At 45.6% G+C, this 14,388-nt stretch overlaps 1 protein-coding gene across 2 annotated transcripts in view; it reads right to left on the reverse strand.

Moving 5' to 3' along the window:
* The window catches only part of DHTKD1 (dehydrogenase E1 and transketolase domain containing 1), a 58,125-nt gene that overhangs the window by 19,904 nt on the left and 23,833 nt on the right, over positions 1-14,388 (reverse strand). For both annotated transcript variants that reach the window (XM_033209212.1, XM_033209211.1), the window contains exons 7-11: positions 12,839-13,037; positions 8,835-9,147; positions 6,228-6,312; positions 5,613-5,752; positions 107-257 (exon numbers count right to left, since the gene is read on the reverse strand). In XM_033209212.1, coding sequence (XP_033065103.1) covers positions 107-257; positions 5,613-5,752; positions 6,228-6,312; positions 8,835-9,147; positions 12,839-13,037 — 888 coding nt within the window. The remainder of the gene's footprint in view (positions 1-106; positions 258-5,612; positions 5,753-6,227; positions 6,313-8,834; positions 9,148-12,838; positions 13,038-14,388) is intronic.

Consider the following 14,388-nt stretch of genomic DNA (forward strand, 5'->3'; position numbering starts at 1 on the left):
GGGGAGTCTCACAGGCAGCAGCGGCCCCTTTTCATTCATTTATCCCCATGAGGCTGGGGCCACGCGGGGATCCCCACCTGTACCCACCTTATACACTGACACCAACCTCCAGAGATGAATGTGTCAAAGATGATCTGGGCACCATTGAAGAAATCGCCAAACTGTGCCTCCCACAGGGGCAGTAACTTTGGGCTCTCAATGCTCATCCCATATTCGAATCCCAAGACGGCCTCTTCTGACAGGGGGCTGTTGCTGACCTAATCCCAGGGAAGAGAAGGAAACGCTGGCATGCGGGGGCAACAGCAGAGCACTGGGTTCCTGGGAACTTATCAAAGGGAGGTGGTGCGGAGAGGGAGCCTTGCTCTCATTCATCACCACATTCTTTTTGTTTGTTTGTTTTTGTTTTTTGAGATGGAGTTTCGCTTTTGATGCCCAGGCTGGAGTGCAATGGCTCCATCTCAGCTCACTGCAACCTCCGCCTGCCAGGTTCAAGTGATTCTCCTGCCTCAGCCTCCTGAGTAGCTGGGATTACAGGTGCCCGCCACCACGCCCGGTTAATTTTTGTATTTTTAGTAGAGACAGGATTTCAGCATGTTGACCAGGCTGGTCTCAAACTGCTGAGCTCAGGTGATCCACCCACCTTGGCCCCCCAAAGTGCTGGGGTTACAGGCGTGAGCCACCACGCCCGGCCTCATCACCACATTCTTTTGAGAAGAGATTTGCTGCTCGGTGTCAGGGATGCAGATGAGAAAAGTTGGGACAAAGAGAGGAAAAGATAAAAGAGGCCGCCAGAATATGGGTATTACAGAGTTTCTTCAAGGATAAGCACATATACTTCTCAGATGACCCTCCTCTGGAGCTGAGTATACAACTGTGTCTTACAAGGTTTTCAAAATCCCCGGTCGTGGTGGCCTCCCAGCAATTTGGGAGGCCGAGATGGGAGGATCACTTGAGCACAGGAGTTTGAGACCAACCTGGGCAACATGGCAAAACCCTGTCTACAAAAAGCAGACAAAAACTAGCTGGGCATGGTGGCACATACCTGTAGTCCCAACTACTTGGGAGGCTGAGGTGGGAGGATCACTTGAGCCCAGGTGGGTGAAACTACAGTGAGCTCTAATCGCACCACTGCACTCCAGCCTGCGTGACACAGTGAGACCCTGCCTCAAAAAAAAAAAAAAATGGCCGGGCGCGGTGGCTCAAGCCTGTAATCCCAGCACTTTGGGAGGCCGAGACGGGCGGATCACGAGGTCAGGAGATCGAGACCATCCTGGCTAACACGGTGAAACCCCGTCTCTACTAAAAATACAAAAAACTAGCCGGGCGAGGTGGCGGGCGCCTGTAGTCCCAGCTACTCCGGAGGCTGAGGCAGGAGAATGGCGTAAAACCCGGGAGGCGGAGCTTGCAGTGAGCTGAGATCCGGCCACAGCACTCCAGCCCGGGCGAAAGAGCAAGACTCCGTCTCAAAAAAAAAAAAAAAAAAAAAAAAAAGAAAAAAAAAATTGTCATGAAACAAAGTGAGGAAAGTTAAAGAATAAAGGCCTACCTTTGGTTAAAATCATTATTCTAACATCATATTTGCATGGTAAATCAAAAGAACCATCATGATATGTTAACATTTAAAAAAGCAGAATACAAATTATATCTCTGAGAAAGTTAAAAAGATATGACAATTAAATGCAATACATAATCCCAGCACTTTGGGAGGTCAAGGCACCTGAGGTCAGGAGTTCGAGACCAGCCTGGCCAACATGGTGAAACCCAGTCTCTACAAAAAATACAAAAATTAGCTGGGCGTGGTGGTGCAGGCCTGTAGTCCCAGCTACTCAAGAGGCTGAGGTGAGAGGATTGCTTGAACCTGTGAGGTGGAGGTTGCATTGAGCCGAAATTGCGCCACTGCACTCCAGCCTGGGCAACAGAGTGAGACTCTGCCTCAAAAAAAAAAAAAAGAAAAAAAGCTGATCTTGGTTTGAGAAATACATGGTAGTCATGTCTGTGTTAATTTCCTGATTTTGGTGTGTTATGATGGAGAAGGACGTCCCTGTTTCTGGAAATACACACTAGGGGGCACCAGGATGGCAACCTGCTCTCAAATGGTTCAAGATGGAAAAGAGGAGGTAGGAGGATCACTTGGACACAGAAGGTCGAGGCTGCAGCGAGCTGTGATTGCATCACTACACTCCAGCCTGAGTGACAGAGCGAGATCCTGTCTCAAAAGAAAAAAAAAAATGAGAAAAAGTTCCTTACTGTATACAACATTTTGGTAATTTTGTGTTTCTTTCAAATTTTAAAAAAAATATGTTTAAGTCACATATTTATAGAATATTATTTTGGAATAAAAAGGAAGGATGGGCAGAGTGTGGTGGCTCATGCCTATAATCTCAGCACTTTGGGAGGCTGAGATGGGCAGATCACTTGAGGTCAGAAGTTTGAGATCAGCCTGGCCAATGTGGCAAGACCCAGTCTCTGCTACAAATATAAAAATTAGCAGGACCTGGTAGCACACACCTGCAGTCCCAGCTACTCAGGAGGCTGAGGTGGGAGAACCACTTTAACCTAAAAAGCTGAGGTTGCAGTGAGCCAAGACTGTGCCACTACACTCCAGCCTGGGTGACAGAGCAAGACTTGGTCTCAAAAAAAAAAAAAAGGATGAACTGATACATGCTACATACATGGATGGACCTTGAAAACATGATGCCAAGTCAAAGAAGCCAGTCACAAAAGGCCACATGTTATACCATCCTATTTACATGAAACATCCAAAATAGGCAGATCAGTAGAAACAAGTCGATGAGTAGTGTCCAGGGGCTGGAGGGAGGAAGAAGTGGGCAGTGACTGCTAATGGGCATGGGCTTTCTTTCTAGGGCAATGAAAATGTTCTAAAATTAGATAGTGGTGATGATTACACAACTCTGAATAGACTACAAACTGCTCAAGTGTACACACTGAGAGGTTGAATTTTATGAGTTATAGCTCAATAAAGCTTTTATTTAAAAAAATAAAAATCCTCTAGGCTGGGCACGGCGGCTCATGCCTATCATCCCAGCACTTTGGGAGGCCAAGGCAGGAGGATTGCTTGAGGCCAGGAATTCAAGATGACACTGGCCATCACAGTGAGACCCCAACTCTACAAAATATTTACGGTTAGCCAGGTCTCGTGGTGCTTGCCTGTAGTCCCAGCTACCTAAGAGGCTGAGGTGGGAGGATTGCTTGTGCCTAACAGCTGGAGGCTACAGTGAGCTATAATTGCACCATGGGACTCCAGCCTGGGCAACAGAGGAGGACCTGTCACACACGCACACACACACACACACACACACACACACAGATTGAGATGTACAACAGAGTTGGGGAAAAAACACACCCCAAGGACCTATTCACTTATCATGAAGGCTACCTGGCCTCTGTCCCTTCCTAGAAGCCATTATTGATAAGGGAACGCTGATCAGTTATAAAATTCAATATAGACAATGAAGGCAGATCACTGCTTATGAAAATACAGCTACTCTCACTGCCAAGATCAAGCAGGAGTTTCTCCCGGGGTTTTCACATAGAGGACACGGTATTAAATAATAAATTACTATTATTATTTTTTGAGACAGAGTCTTGCTCTGTTGCCCAAGCTGGAGTACAGTGGTATGATCTCGGCTCACTACCTCCGCCTCCTGGGTTCAAGTAATTCTGCCTCAACCTCCCGAGTAGCTGGGATTACAGGCGTGTGCCACCAAACCCGACTAATTTTTGTATCGTTAGTAGAGACAGGGTTTCACCATGTTGGCCAGGCCAGTGTTGAACTCCTGGCCTAAAGTGATCTGCCTGCCTTGGCCTCCCAAAGTGCTGGGATTACAGGTGTAAGCAACCACACCCAGCCTAAATAATAAATTAAATCTTCGGCCAGGTGTGGTGGTTCACACCTGTAATCCCAGCACTCTGGGAAGCCAAATAATCCCAGCTACTTGGGAGGCTGAGGCAGGAGAACTGCTCCAACCCAGGAGGCAGAGGTTGCAGTGAGCCAAGATCATGCCACGGCACTCCAGCCTGGGTGACAGAGTGAGGCTCCGTCTCAAAAATAAATAAATAATATAAATTAAATCTTCAACAGTATCCACAAAATAGACACACGTATTTAATTGGGACTTTTTCAATAGCAAAATTCAAAACTGATAATAAATATCAACGCACAATTCAATGAAAGCTTCATGTGAGGTAGGGGAATACTAAACATTTCAGTATCTAGTTCAGCAATCTGACTTGATCCAAGGGTAGATTTTGGACTAACTTAAAGAAAAGATGAGCTCCATATCCCTTCAGTTATCTTCCTAAAATGTGGCTTTTGCCAAGTGAATTTTTTTTTTTTTTTTTTGAAATGGAGTCTTGCTCTATCACTAGGCTGGAGTGCAGTGGCACGATCTCAGCTCACTGCAACCTCCACCTCCCGGGTTCAAGCGATTCTCTTGCCTCAAACTCCTGAGTAGCTGGGACTACAGATACGTGCCACCACGCCCAGCTAATTTTTGTATTTTTAGTAGAGATGGGGTTTCACCATTTTGGCCAGGATGGTCAAAATGGTGACCTCGTGATCTGCCCGCCTCAGCCTACCGAAGTGCTGGGATTACAGGCGTGAGCCACTACACCCGGCCGCCAAATGAATTTTTTTATAGGGTGTCAGTAACTCAAGATGATGTTCTCAAACTAATGGCTAGAGAAGGAAAGAAGACGACATGCCACTCAACTTACCTTAAGGAGTAAGTTATTTTCATAAACATCATGTGCTAGACACTTGAATAATTGTTTGAGGTAAATAAATGAAAACTCCACTACTGCCCTTAAGGCACGAAAGAGAAGGGCACAGAAGCTGCTACACAGAAATACATGGTTACATCTGGCTGGGTGCAGCGGCTCACACCTATACTTCCAGCACTTTGGGAGGCCAAGGCAGGTGGACTGCTTGAGGCCAGGAGTTCAAGACCAGCCTGAACAACATGGCGAAACTCCATCTCTACAAAAAATAAATAAATTAGCCAGGAATGGCACCTCATGCCCGTGGTCCCAGCCATTCAGGAAGTTGAAGCATGAGGATTCCTTGAGCCGAGAAGGTGGAGGTTGCAGTGAGCCAAGATGGCACCACTGCACTCCAGCCTGGGCAACAGAGGAAGATTAAGTCTCAAAAAAAAAAAAAAGAAAGAAAGAAATACATGGTTATGTGTACATTTGTCAAATCGATCATACCTTAGGGAACAGGCAACCTTGAGGATGTGCGATTTTGCTTTCTTTAAGTAGGCAAGGAATACTGACTCATCCACATCTTTGAATAACTTTAATGAATTACTGCAATATGCAGATGATAATGTCAACTTTGAGTTGACAAAACACATCGATTTGACATTTACATGATTACGGATAAGTCACCAGAAGAAGAAAGCTCCAGCCTACTCTCTAGTGGGTTACTTCCATCCCAAATTGACAGACCCACCTCATCCACCCATCTAGCACCCCTTTACTTCCAAAGGTACTGAACTCAAAGTTGCCAGCACTCGTTCCTATTTGTTCTAAGATCCTGGAACTGTAATTGATGGCACCTGGATTTTACAACAGCTATAGAAACATCTCACCTCTAGAAACCCCTTCTGATTGGGGTCCATATGGTTCAGGGGGATGTAGGTATCATCGGTCTCCTGGCAAACCACCATTGCATGTCTCTGACTGAAAGTTCCACGGCCAACATCTTGGCCACTTAGACGAACATTAAAACCTTAAGCAAGCAAGAAAAAAAAAGTCAGATTCCCATAAATAACCTAATAATAAGGTGTGGTGACTCTAAATTCTTATATACTGGCTTAATCCTGAGAATTTTCCTTAGGATAACAGATAGTTATTAATATATGCTGCCTGATATTCAAAAGTCTATAGTTAAGATGAGACTCTGAACGAATGGAGAGGTATCATGTGCCCTGCAATTTTTAGAGAAAACTATCTTTCCAGTACATCCAGCACTAGCCCTTTGTTTCCCAGGCATAACTGTCCTATGTCTATACTCTGATGAAGGTTGTCGGCATGACTTATACTACAATTAAGTAATATTGTCAGGAAAGAAAAATTAACATGTTTTAGAACCTCTCTGGTCAATGAACACAATGGGAGGTAGTTATAACTCAAATAAACTGAAAGGCAACGGGTAGCAAACGTGATTAAAAGTACTCTCTACTAGCTAGACAGAAAATTCTTACCCTGAGCAAGTAGGGAACCCAAGGCAAGAGCTTCCGCGGTGGCCCAGTCTAGCTTGGTTCCATCCATCATCTTCTCCATTCTGGACTGTAAAATTCAGAGGAAGAAAAAAAGGAATGTCTAAGAATTCATCTCCTTTTTCACAGTGAGTACAAAAAATTTGGCCGGGCGCGGTGGCTCAAGCCTGTAATCCCAGCACTTTGGGAGGCCGAGACGGGTGGATCACAAGGTCAGGAGATCGAGACCATCCTGGCTAACACGGTGAAACCCCGTCTCTACTAAAAAATACAAAAAACTAGCCGGGCGAGGTGGTGGGCGCCTGTAGTCCCAGCTGCTCGGGAGGCTGAGGCAGGAGAATGGCGTGAACCCGGGAGGCGGAGCTTGCCGTGAGCTGAGATCTGGCCACTGCACTCCAGCCTGGGCGACAGAACGAGACTCTGTCTCAAAAAAAAAAAAAAAAAAAAAAAAAAAAATTTAATGCAGGCCAGGCATGATGGCTCACGCCTGTAATCCCAGCACTTTGGGAGGCTGAGGCAGGTGGATCACTTGAGGTCAGGAATTCGAGACCAGCCTGGACAATGTGGTGAAACTCCATCTCTACTAAAAATACAAAAATTAGCTAGGCCTGGTGGCATGTCCCTATGATCCCAGCTACTCAGGAAGCTGACGCAGGGAATCACTTGAACCTGAGAGGCAGAGGGTGCAGTGAGCTGAGATGGCTCTACTACACTATAGCCTAGGCGACAGAGCAAGGCTCGGTCTCAAAAAAAAAAAAAAAAAAAAAAGCAACAAAATTAAGCATCAAAAACAATGCTGAATAAAAACAGAGTGCAAAGGGATACATTAGAGAAAGCAATTATATACAGTTGGTCTGGTTTTTTTTTCTGAGACAGTCTCTCTCACACAGGCTGGAGAGCAGTGGTGCGATCTTGGCTGACTGCAACCTCGGCCTCCCTGGTTCAAGTGATTCTCCTGCCTCAGCCTCCTGAGTAGCTGGGACTACTGGTGCGCACCACCACACCCAGCTAATTTTTGTACTTTTTAGTGGAGAAGGGGTTTCGTGATGTTGGTCAGACTGGTCTTGAACCCCTGAACTCAAATGATCTGCCTGGCTCAGCCTCCCACAGTGCTGGGATTACAGGCGTGAGCCACCACACCGGGCCTATATACAATTTTAAAACAGGTAAAACAAACACGTGCTTAGGTTAGCAGTTAGTTACCTCTGCAGAGGTGGGAGGAGACGGATCAAGGAGGAGTATGTGGGGATCTTATTTATAACATCCTATTTCCTAAGCTGGGTGATGAGTACATATTACAGTTTGTTGTAATAGTCTCTGTACCTATAACAAAAACTTAGAGTTAATGAGTTGTTTTTATTTTAATTTCTTTTTTTTTTTTTTTTGGAGAAACAGGGTCTCATTCTGTCACCCAGGCTGGAGTACAGTGGCACAATCTCAGTTCACTGCAGGCTCAACATTCTGGCCTCAAGCAATCCTCCCACCTCAGCCTTCTGAGGAGCTGAGACTACAGGCATGCGCCAGCATGCCAGGCTATTTTTTTAATCTTTACTAGTGATGAGGTCTCACTATGTTGCCCAGGCTGGTCTTGAACTTCTGGGCTCAAGCAATCCTTCCACTTTGGCCTTCCAAAGCACTGGTATTACAGATAGGAGCCACCATGCCTGGCCAAGTTAGTGTTTGAAAATAATTCGTGTTGGGCATGGCGGCTCACACCTGTAATCCCAGCACTTTGGGAGGCCAAAGCAGATGGATCAACTGAGGTCAGGAGTTCAAGACCAACCTGGCCAACATGGTGAAAACTCATCTCTACTAAAAATACAAAAATTAGCTGGGCACGGGGGCACGTGCCTGTAATCCCAGCTACTCAGGAGGCTGGGGCAGGAGACTCGCTTGAACCTGGGAGGCAGAGGTTGCAGTCAGCTGAGATCACACCACTGCACACCAGCCAGGGCGACACAGCGAGATTCCATCTCAAAAATAACATAAAATAAAATAATTTAAAGGGCAAAGTTCCTTCATCTTCAAGCTTAAAAAAGATAAAGACCTTTAACTCTTTGCTCTCCATGTTTTAGCACTGAAAAGTCCCACACTCCAGAAAATCTCCATGAAAGTCCCACACTCCAGAAAACCCCTAAGTCCCTGGCCCACCAGGGCGGTTTGTCATCCTATAGTGATCCTAAGACAATACGTAAAACGTCGGCATGTTTAAGGGGCTTCTTTGGGGTATGTCTGTTGGTTTTTGTTTCTTTTATTTAAGCCACCTGAAACAATTAAAGTGTTTTCTACTCACCGGTTGAAAAAATAAAAACAGACATTCTTGTATCTCTGTATTTTTTTATAGTGTACATGTATTCCAGGTACATGTAATGTATGAACATGCATAAATAAATCCATGAAGGAAAAAGAAAAGTAGAGAAAATCTGAGGTAACTATCAGTACCAAAACAACCCTAGGATCAGTTTCTAGAACCTAACGACACACAATAAATATCTGTCAAATGAATCAGCCAACCGAAAAGACCAGACCAACGTCAGTGCGTTTGCTGAGCAGGAATTAGAAGCAATAACCAGCCACTTGGAAGCTGCCCACCTGAACATGTGTCTTCAGCAGGTGACTGTGCATCTGCAGCTCTCTCGGCACCTCTACAGACTTCACGCCAACAAACTGCAGGAGGTCGAGGGGCACACCTGTGCTCCAGGTGGTGATTCGTGCTTCTGGCTGAGCCAGGCCCTGCCAGTGGGCCTGCAGGTTCAGGGCAGGGGGGCTGTAGTGGGCCATGTTATTTAAGTGATCACTCAACTTAGCATAGTAGGAGGATTTTATTTCAGACACCTCCTCCTGCGTCATGAGTCCACTGGCAATGAGGTGCTCTGCATACGTGTCTGGGATACTCTTTCGAGCTCTGTCCAAGAAAGAAGAGAAACAAAAATCAAACTGACCTGTAACAATCTAACAGAGACAGAGAGAGTCACTGTCAAGCGCGGTGGAGTGTCAGCACTCTAAAAAGGCATTCGACAGGTGCAGTGGCTCACGCCTGCAATCTCAGCACTTTGGGAGACCAAGCTGGGTACATCACCTAAGGTCAGAGTTCGGGACCAGCCTGGCCAACATAGTGAAACCCCGTCTCTACTGAAAATACAAAAAATTAGCTTGGTGTGGTGACAGGTGCCTGTAATTCTAGCTACTCAGGAGGCTGAGGCAGTAGAACTGCTTGAACCTAAGAGGTGGAGGTTGCAGTGAGCTGAGTTCGCACCATTGCACTCCTGTCTGGGCAACAAAAGTGAAACTCCGTCTCAAAAAATAAATAAATAAAGGCCAGGCACAGTGGCTCACGCCTGTAATCCTAACACTTTGGGAGGCCAACATGGGTGGATCACAAAGTCAGGAGATTGAGACCATCCTGGCTAACACGGTGAAACCCCGTCTACTAAAAATACAAAAAAAAAAAAAAAAAAAAAAAATTAGCCAGGCGTGGTGGTGGGTGCCTGTAGTCCCAGCTACTAGGGAGGCTGAGGCAGGAGAATGGTGTGAACCTGGGAGGCGGAGCTTGCAGAGAGCCAAGACTGTGCCATGGCACTCCAGCCTGGGTGACAGAGCGAGACTCCGTCTCAAAAAATAAATAAATAAAAATAAAATAAAAAGGCATTCAGGAAAAATGTTTTGGAACTAGACAGAAGTGGTGGTTGTACCACTTTGTGAAGGTAAATAAATGCCACTGAGTTGTTCACATTAAGACTATCAATTTTATATTATGTCATGTTCATCTCAATAAGTTTATAAAACATAAAGAAAATAAATAAGCAATGTTAAATATAATTAATTAATTTAATAAATGAAGGCTCTCGCAGTAACAACCTCTTTTCCAGGTAAGTAAGAGAAAACAAATTTATCTTTGAAAGTTTTTGTCTGTATCCAGGTAGAAATAATAAACGGAGTTTTCCTATGATTTGATAAATTCTGACAATTATTTCCAAGACTGACCCACACTGTCTATCCAATCAGCACCCCCCTTTATTTAAAAATGTATGGAACCCAAAGTTGCCCCAGTCTCTGAAAGCTGCAATCTTTCAGGTTGCGTCAATCATCCTTTAACTACAATCATCAGTACCTGGGTGTCACAATAAATGTCACTCTACGTTCATGTAATACTTTATAAAGTCTATTCACATATATTATCATATTTAATCCTAATAAAAGAAAGAAAGCAGGATAGATTTTAAAGATAAGGCCCTGGGGCCAGGTGAGGAGGCTCATGCCTGCAATCCCAGAACTTTGGGAGGCCGAGGCAGGCAGATGCCAAGACCAGCCTGGGTAACGCTGTGAGACCCCGTCTAGTCCGGTGTAGTGGCAAGCGCCTGTAGTCCCAGGTACTCAGGAGGCGGAGGTGGGAGGATCACTTGAGCCCAGGAAGTCCAGGCTACAGTGAGCCGTAATCACACCACTGCACTACAGCCTGGGCGACAGAGCAAGACCCTGTCTCAAAAAAATAAATAAAATAAAATAGGGCCCTGAGGTTCATTGAGTCATTCAGCTGCTAAATTCAGAGCTAAACAGAACACAATTAGCTCTTCTGAGAGCAGTCCTCTTTCTGGTACCAGGGATCAGAAAAGCCCATAAAATGTTTATTCCTCTGCTTTAATTTATATCTATAAGGAAATAAACTGGAGGAGGGGCATCTATTTTATTTCCTAGTATCTAGAAAAGGAAGTTCCAAAGTAATGAATTCCTCCTCCGTCACATTAACCATCTGAATCAGCACCACTGGACAGAAATGAAATGCAAGCCATGAGTAATTTAAAATTTTCTGGCATTCACATTAGAAAAGGTAAAAAGAAACAGGTGGAATTAATTTCTTTTCTTTTTGTTTTTCCTTTGAGACTGAGTCTTGCTCTGTCACCCAGGCTGGAATGCGGTGGCACAATCTCAGCTCACTGCAAGTCTGCCACTCCAGGTAGAGCGATTCTCTTGCCTCAGTCTCCCGAGTAGCTGGGACTACAGGCACGTGCCACAGCACTGGCTAATTTTTGTTTTTTGTTTTTTGTTTTTTTTTTTTGAGACAGTCTCTCGCTCTGTCGCCCAGGCTGGAGTGCAGTGGCCAGATCTCAGCTCACTGCAAGCTCCGCCTCCCAGGTTCCCACCATTCTCCTGCCTCAGCCTCCCAAGTAGCTGGGACTACAGGCACCCGCCACCTCGCCCGGCTAGTTTTTTGTAGTTTTTAGTAGAGACGGGGTTTCACCGGGTTAGCCAGGATGGTCTCAATCTCCTGACCTCGTGATCCACCCATCTCGGCCTCCCAAAGTGCTGGGATTACAGGCTTGAGCCACCGCGCCCGGCCAATTTTTGTATTTTTAGTAGAGATGGGGTTTCACCATGTTGGCTAGGCTGGTCTCAAACTCCTGACCTTAAGTGATCCACCCACCTCAGCCTCCCAAAGTGTTGGGATTACAAGTATGAGCCACCGTGCCCAGCCATTTCAATAATATATTTTATTTAAGTCAATATACTCATTATATTGTCATTTCCATATCTAATAAATTTAAAAATTATTATTTTGGGTTTATATTTCACATGCTAAGTCTTTGAAATATGGTGTACGTATTATCCTTATAGCACATTAATCAGGACTAGCCACTTTTCAAATTTTCAATAGCCACTGATGGCTAGTGGACATCTTGGACAGCATGGTTCTGAACATTCACTAAAATCCTCTGAGTTACCTCTTACCAAGGTGCCAGGCAGGTCTGCAGCTATGGTTTGTAGAAATGAATCGCTGAGGTTCTATTTCTGGTCCTGCCAACACTGCAGTAAGTAGATTTGGATGAGGTTTGCTTAATTCCCCCGCTTCAATCTTCCCATCTGCTGAGTTGCTAAATTGCCCTTTGTGTATTCAATGAGGAACCATGTCAAGTGTGAAGAGTATATGAGGCCAGGCACAGTGGCTCATGCCTATAATCCCAGCACTTTGGGAGGCCAAGGCGGGTGGATCACTTGAGACCAGGAGTTCGAGACCAGCCTAGCCAACATGGCAAAACCCCTATCTCTACTAAAAATACAAAGATTAGCCAGGCGTGGTGATGCATACCTGTAATCCCAGCTACTCAGGAAACTGAGGCACATGAATTGCAATTGCTTGAACCCGGGAGGCAGAGGTTGCAGTGAGCCGAGATTGTGCCACCTGCACTCCAGCCCAGAACTGTGTCAGCTTTAGCACTGAAAGTTTCATGTCCTGCCTGAGCATGGTGGCTCGTGCCTGTAATCCCAGCACTTCGGGAGGGAGAGGCGGGCAGATCACCTGAGGTCAGGAGTCTGAGATCAGCCTGGCCAACATGGCAAAACTCCGTCTCTACTAAAAATTACGAAAATTAGCCAGGCATGGTGGCACACACGCCTGTAATCCCAGCTACTTGGGAGGTTGAGGTAAGAGGATCACTTGAGGCAGAAGGATCACTTGAACCCGGGAGGTGGAGATTGCAGTGAGCCAAGATCATGCCACTGCATTCCAGACTGGGCAACAAAGCAAGACTCCATCTCAAAAAAATATATATGTATTTTAATTGTCAGGGAGCATATCACACAAGGCTTTATAATTGTACCTGATGATTTTGTACATGATGGGGTTGGTGAAGAATGGCTCATCCAGCTCATTGTGGCCCCACTGCCTGTAGCATAACAGATCAATAATCACATCCTTGCGGAACTGGCGTTGGTATTCAAAAGCCAGTCGTGTGGCACGGACCACTTCCTCTGGGCTGTCTCCATTGACATGGATGATGGCACAGCCCACAAGCTTTCCTGAAGGACAAAAGACCAAGCTGAAACAGGACAGTTAACACTGGCCCTCTCTAAGCCCTACTTCCTGCATCAAAAGACAGCCCAGGCCTCACAGGTAGATACTGGTTTGGTTAAGAACCCCAGCTATGGAGACCAGCTGGCAGGTTCCAACTCTGAGACTTATTGTGTGACCTTGGTAAAGCCACAAATCTCAGCCTCCTTATCTATAAACCGGGAATAGGGGCTCCTATCTCTTAGTGATATTGCAAAGGTTCAATGAGTGAATGCACACACAACTGTAATGCCTAACAGTGTCTGGTACATAGTAGTTAATATTTATTTTGTTACTGTTATTATTATTACTCTCTTTCTCCCTGAGATAAAAGGGTCATTAAAGGATGTACCAGGCCGGGCGCGGTGGCTCAAGCCTGTAATCCTAGCACTTTGGGAGGCCGAGACGGGCGGATCACGAGGTCAGGAGATCGAGACCATCCTGACTAACACGGTGAAACCCCGTCTCTACTAAAAACTACAAAAAACTAGCCGGGCGAGGTGGCGGCGCCTGTAGTCCCAGCTACTCGGGAGGCTGAGGCAGGAGAATGGCGTGAACCCGGGAGGCGGAGCTTGCAGTGAGCTGAGATCCGGCCACAGCACTCCAGCCTGGGCGGCAGAGCGAGACTCCGTCTCAAAAAAAAAAAAAAAAAAAAAAAAAAAAAGGATGTACCCTAGAAAAAGATAAATTTTCTCCAAAGAAGTTCAAGAATGATCTTCAGCATCTTCATCAGACTAATCATAAAGGATTCACATAGACAAGCCCAAGAGGCACCTAGTCCAGGCTGTTTATATAAAAGGAGAATAATTGCTACCATCAAACAGTCTTGTAATCTGTGAAACTGGGAATGGGTAATAACAGCCCTGTCTTTCTCTTAAGACAACCAATTTCAGCCTGGCACAGTGGTTCAGGCCTGTAATCTCAGCAGTTTGGAAGGCTGAAGAGGATCACATAAGACCAGAGGTTCAAGATCAGCCTGGGCAACACAGTGAGACTCAATCTCTACAAAAAATTATTTTAAAAATTAGCTGTGGCTGGGTGCAGTGGCTCATGCCTGTAATCCCAGCACTTTGGGAGGCCAAGGCGGGTGGATCACCTGAGGTCAGGAGTTTGAGACCAGTCTGACCAACATGATGAGATCCTGTTTCTACTAGAAATACAAAAATTAATGGCATGGTAGTGGACGCCTGTAATCCCAGCTACTCTGGACACTGAGGCAGGAGAATCGCTTGAACCCAGGAGGCGGAGGTTGTGGTGAGCCAAGATGGCGCCACTGCACTCCAGCCTGGGCAACAAGAGTCAAACTCCATCTCTAAAAAA

The sequence above is a fragment of the Trachypithecus francoisi genome, unplaced genomic scaffold (assembly GCF_009764315.1).
Source record: "Trachypithecus francoisi isolate TF-2019V2 unplaced genomic scaffold, Tfra_2.0 Lachesis_group9, whole genome shotgun sequence".
In the NCBI taxonomy this organism is placed as follows: domain Eukaryota; kingdom Metazoa; phylum Chordata; class Mammalia; order Primates; family Cercopithecidae; genus Trachypithecus; species Trachypithecus francoisi.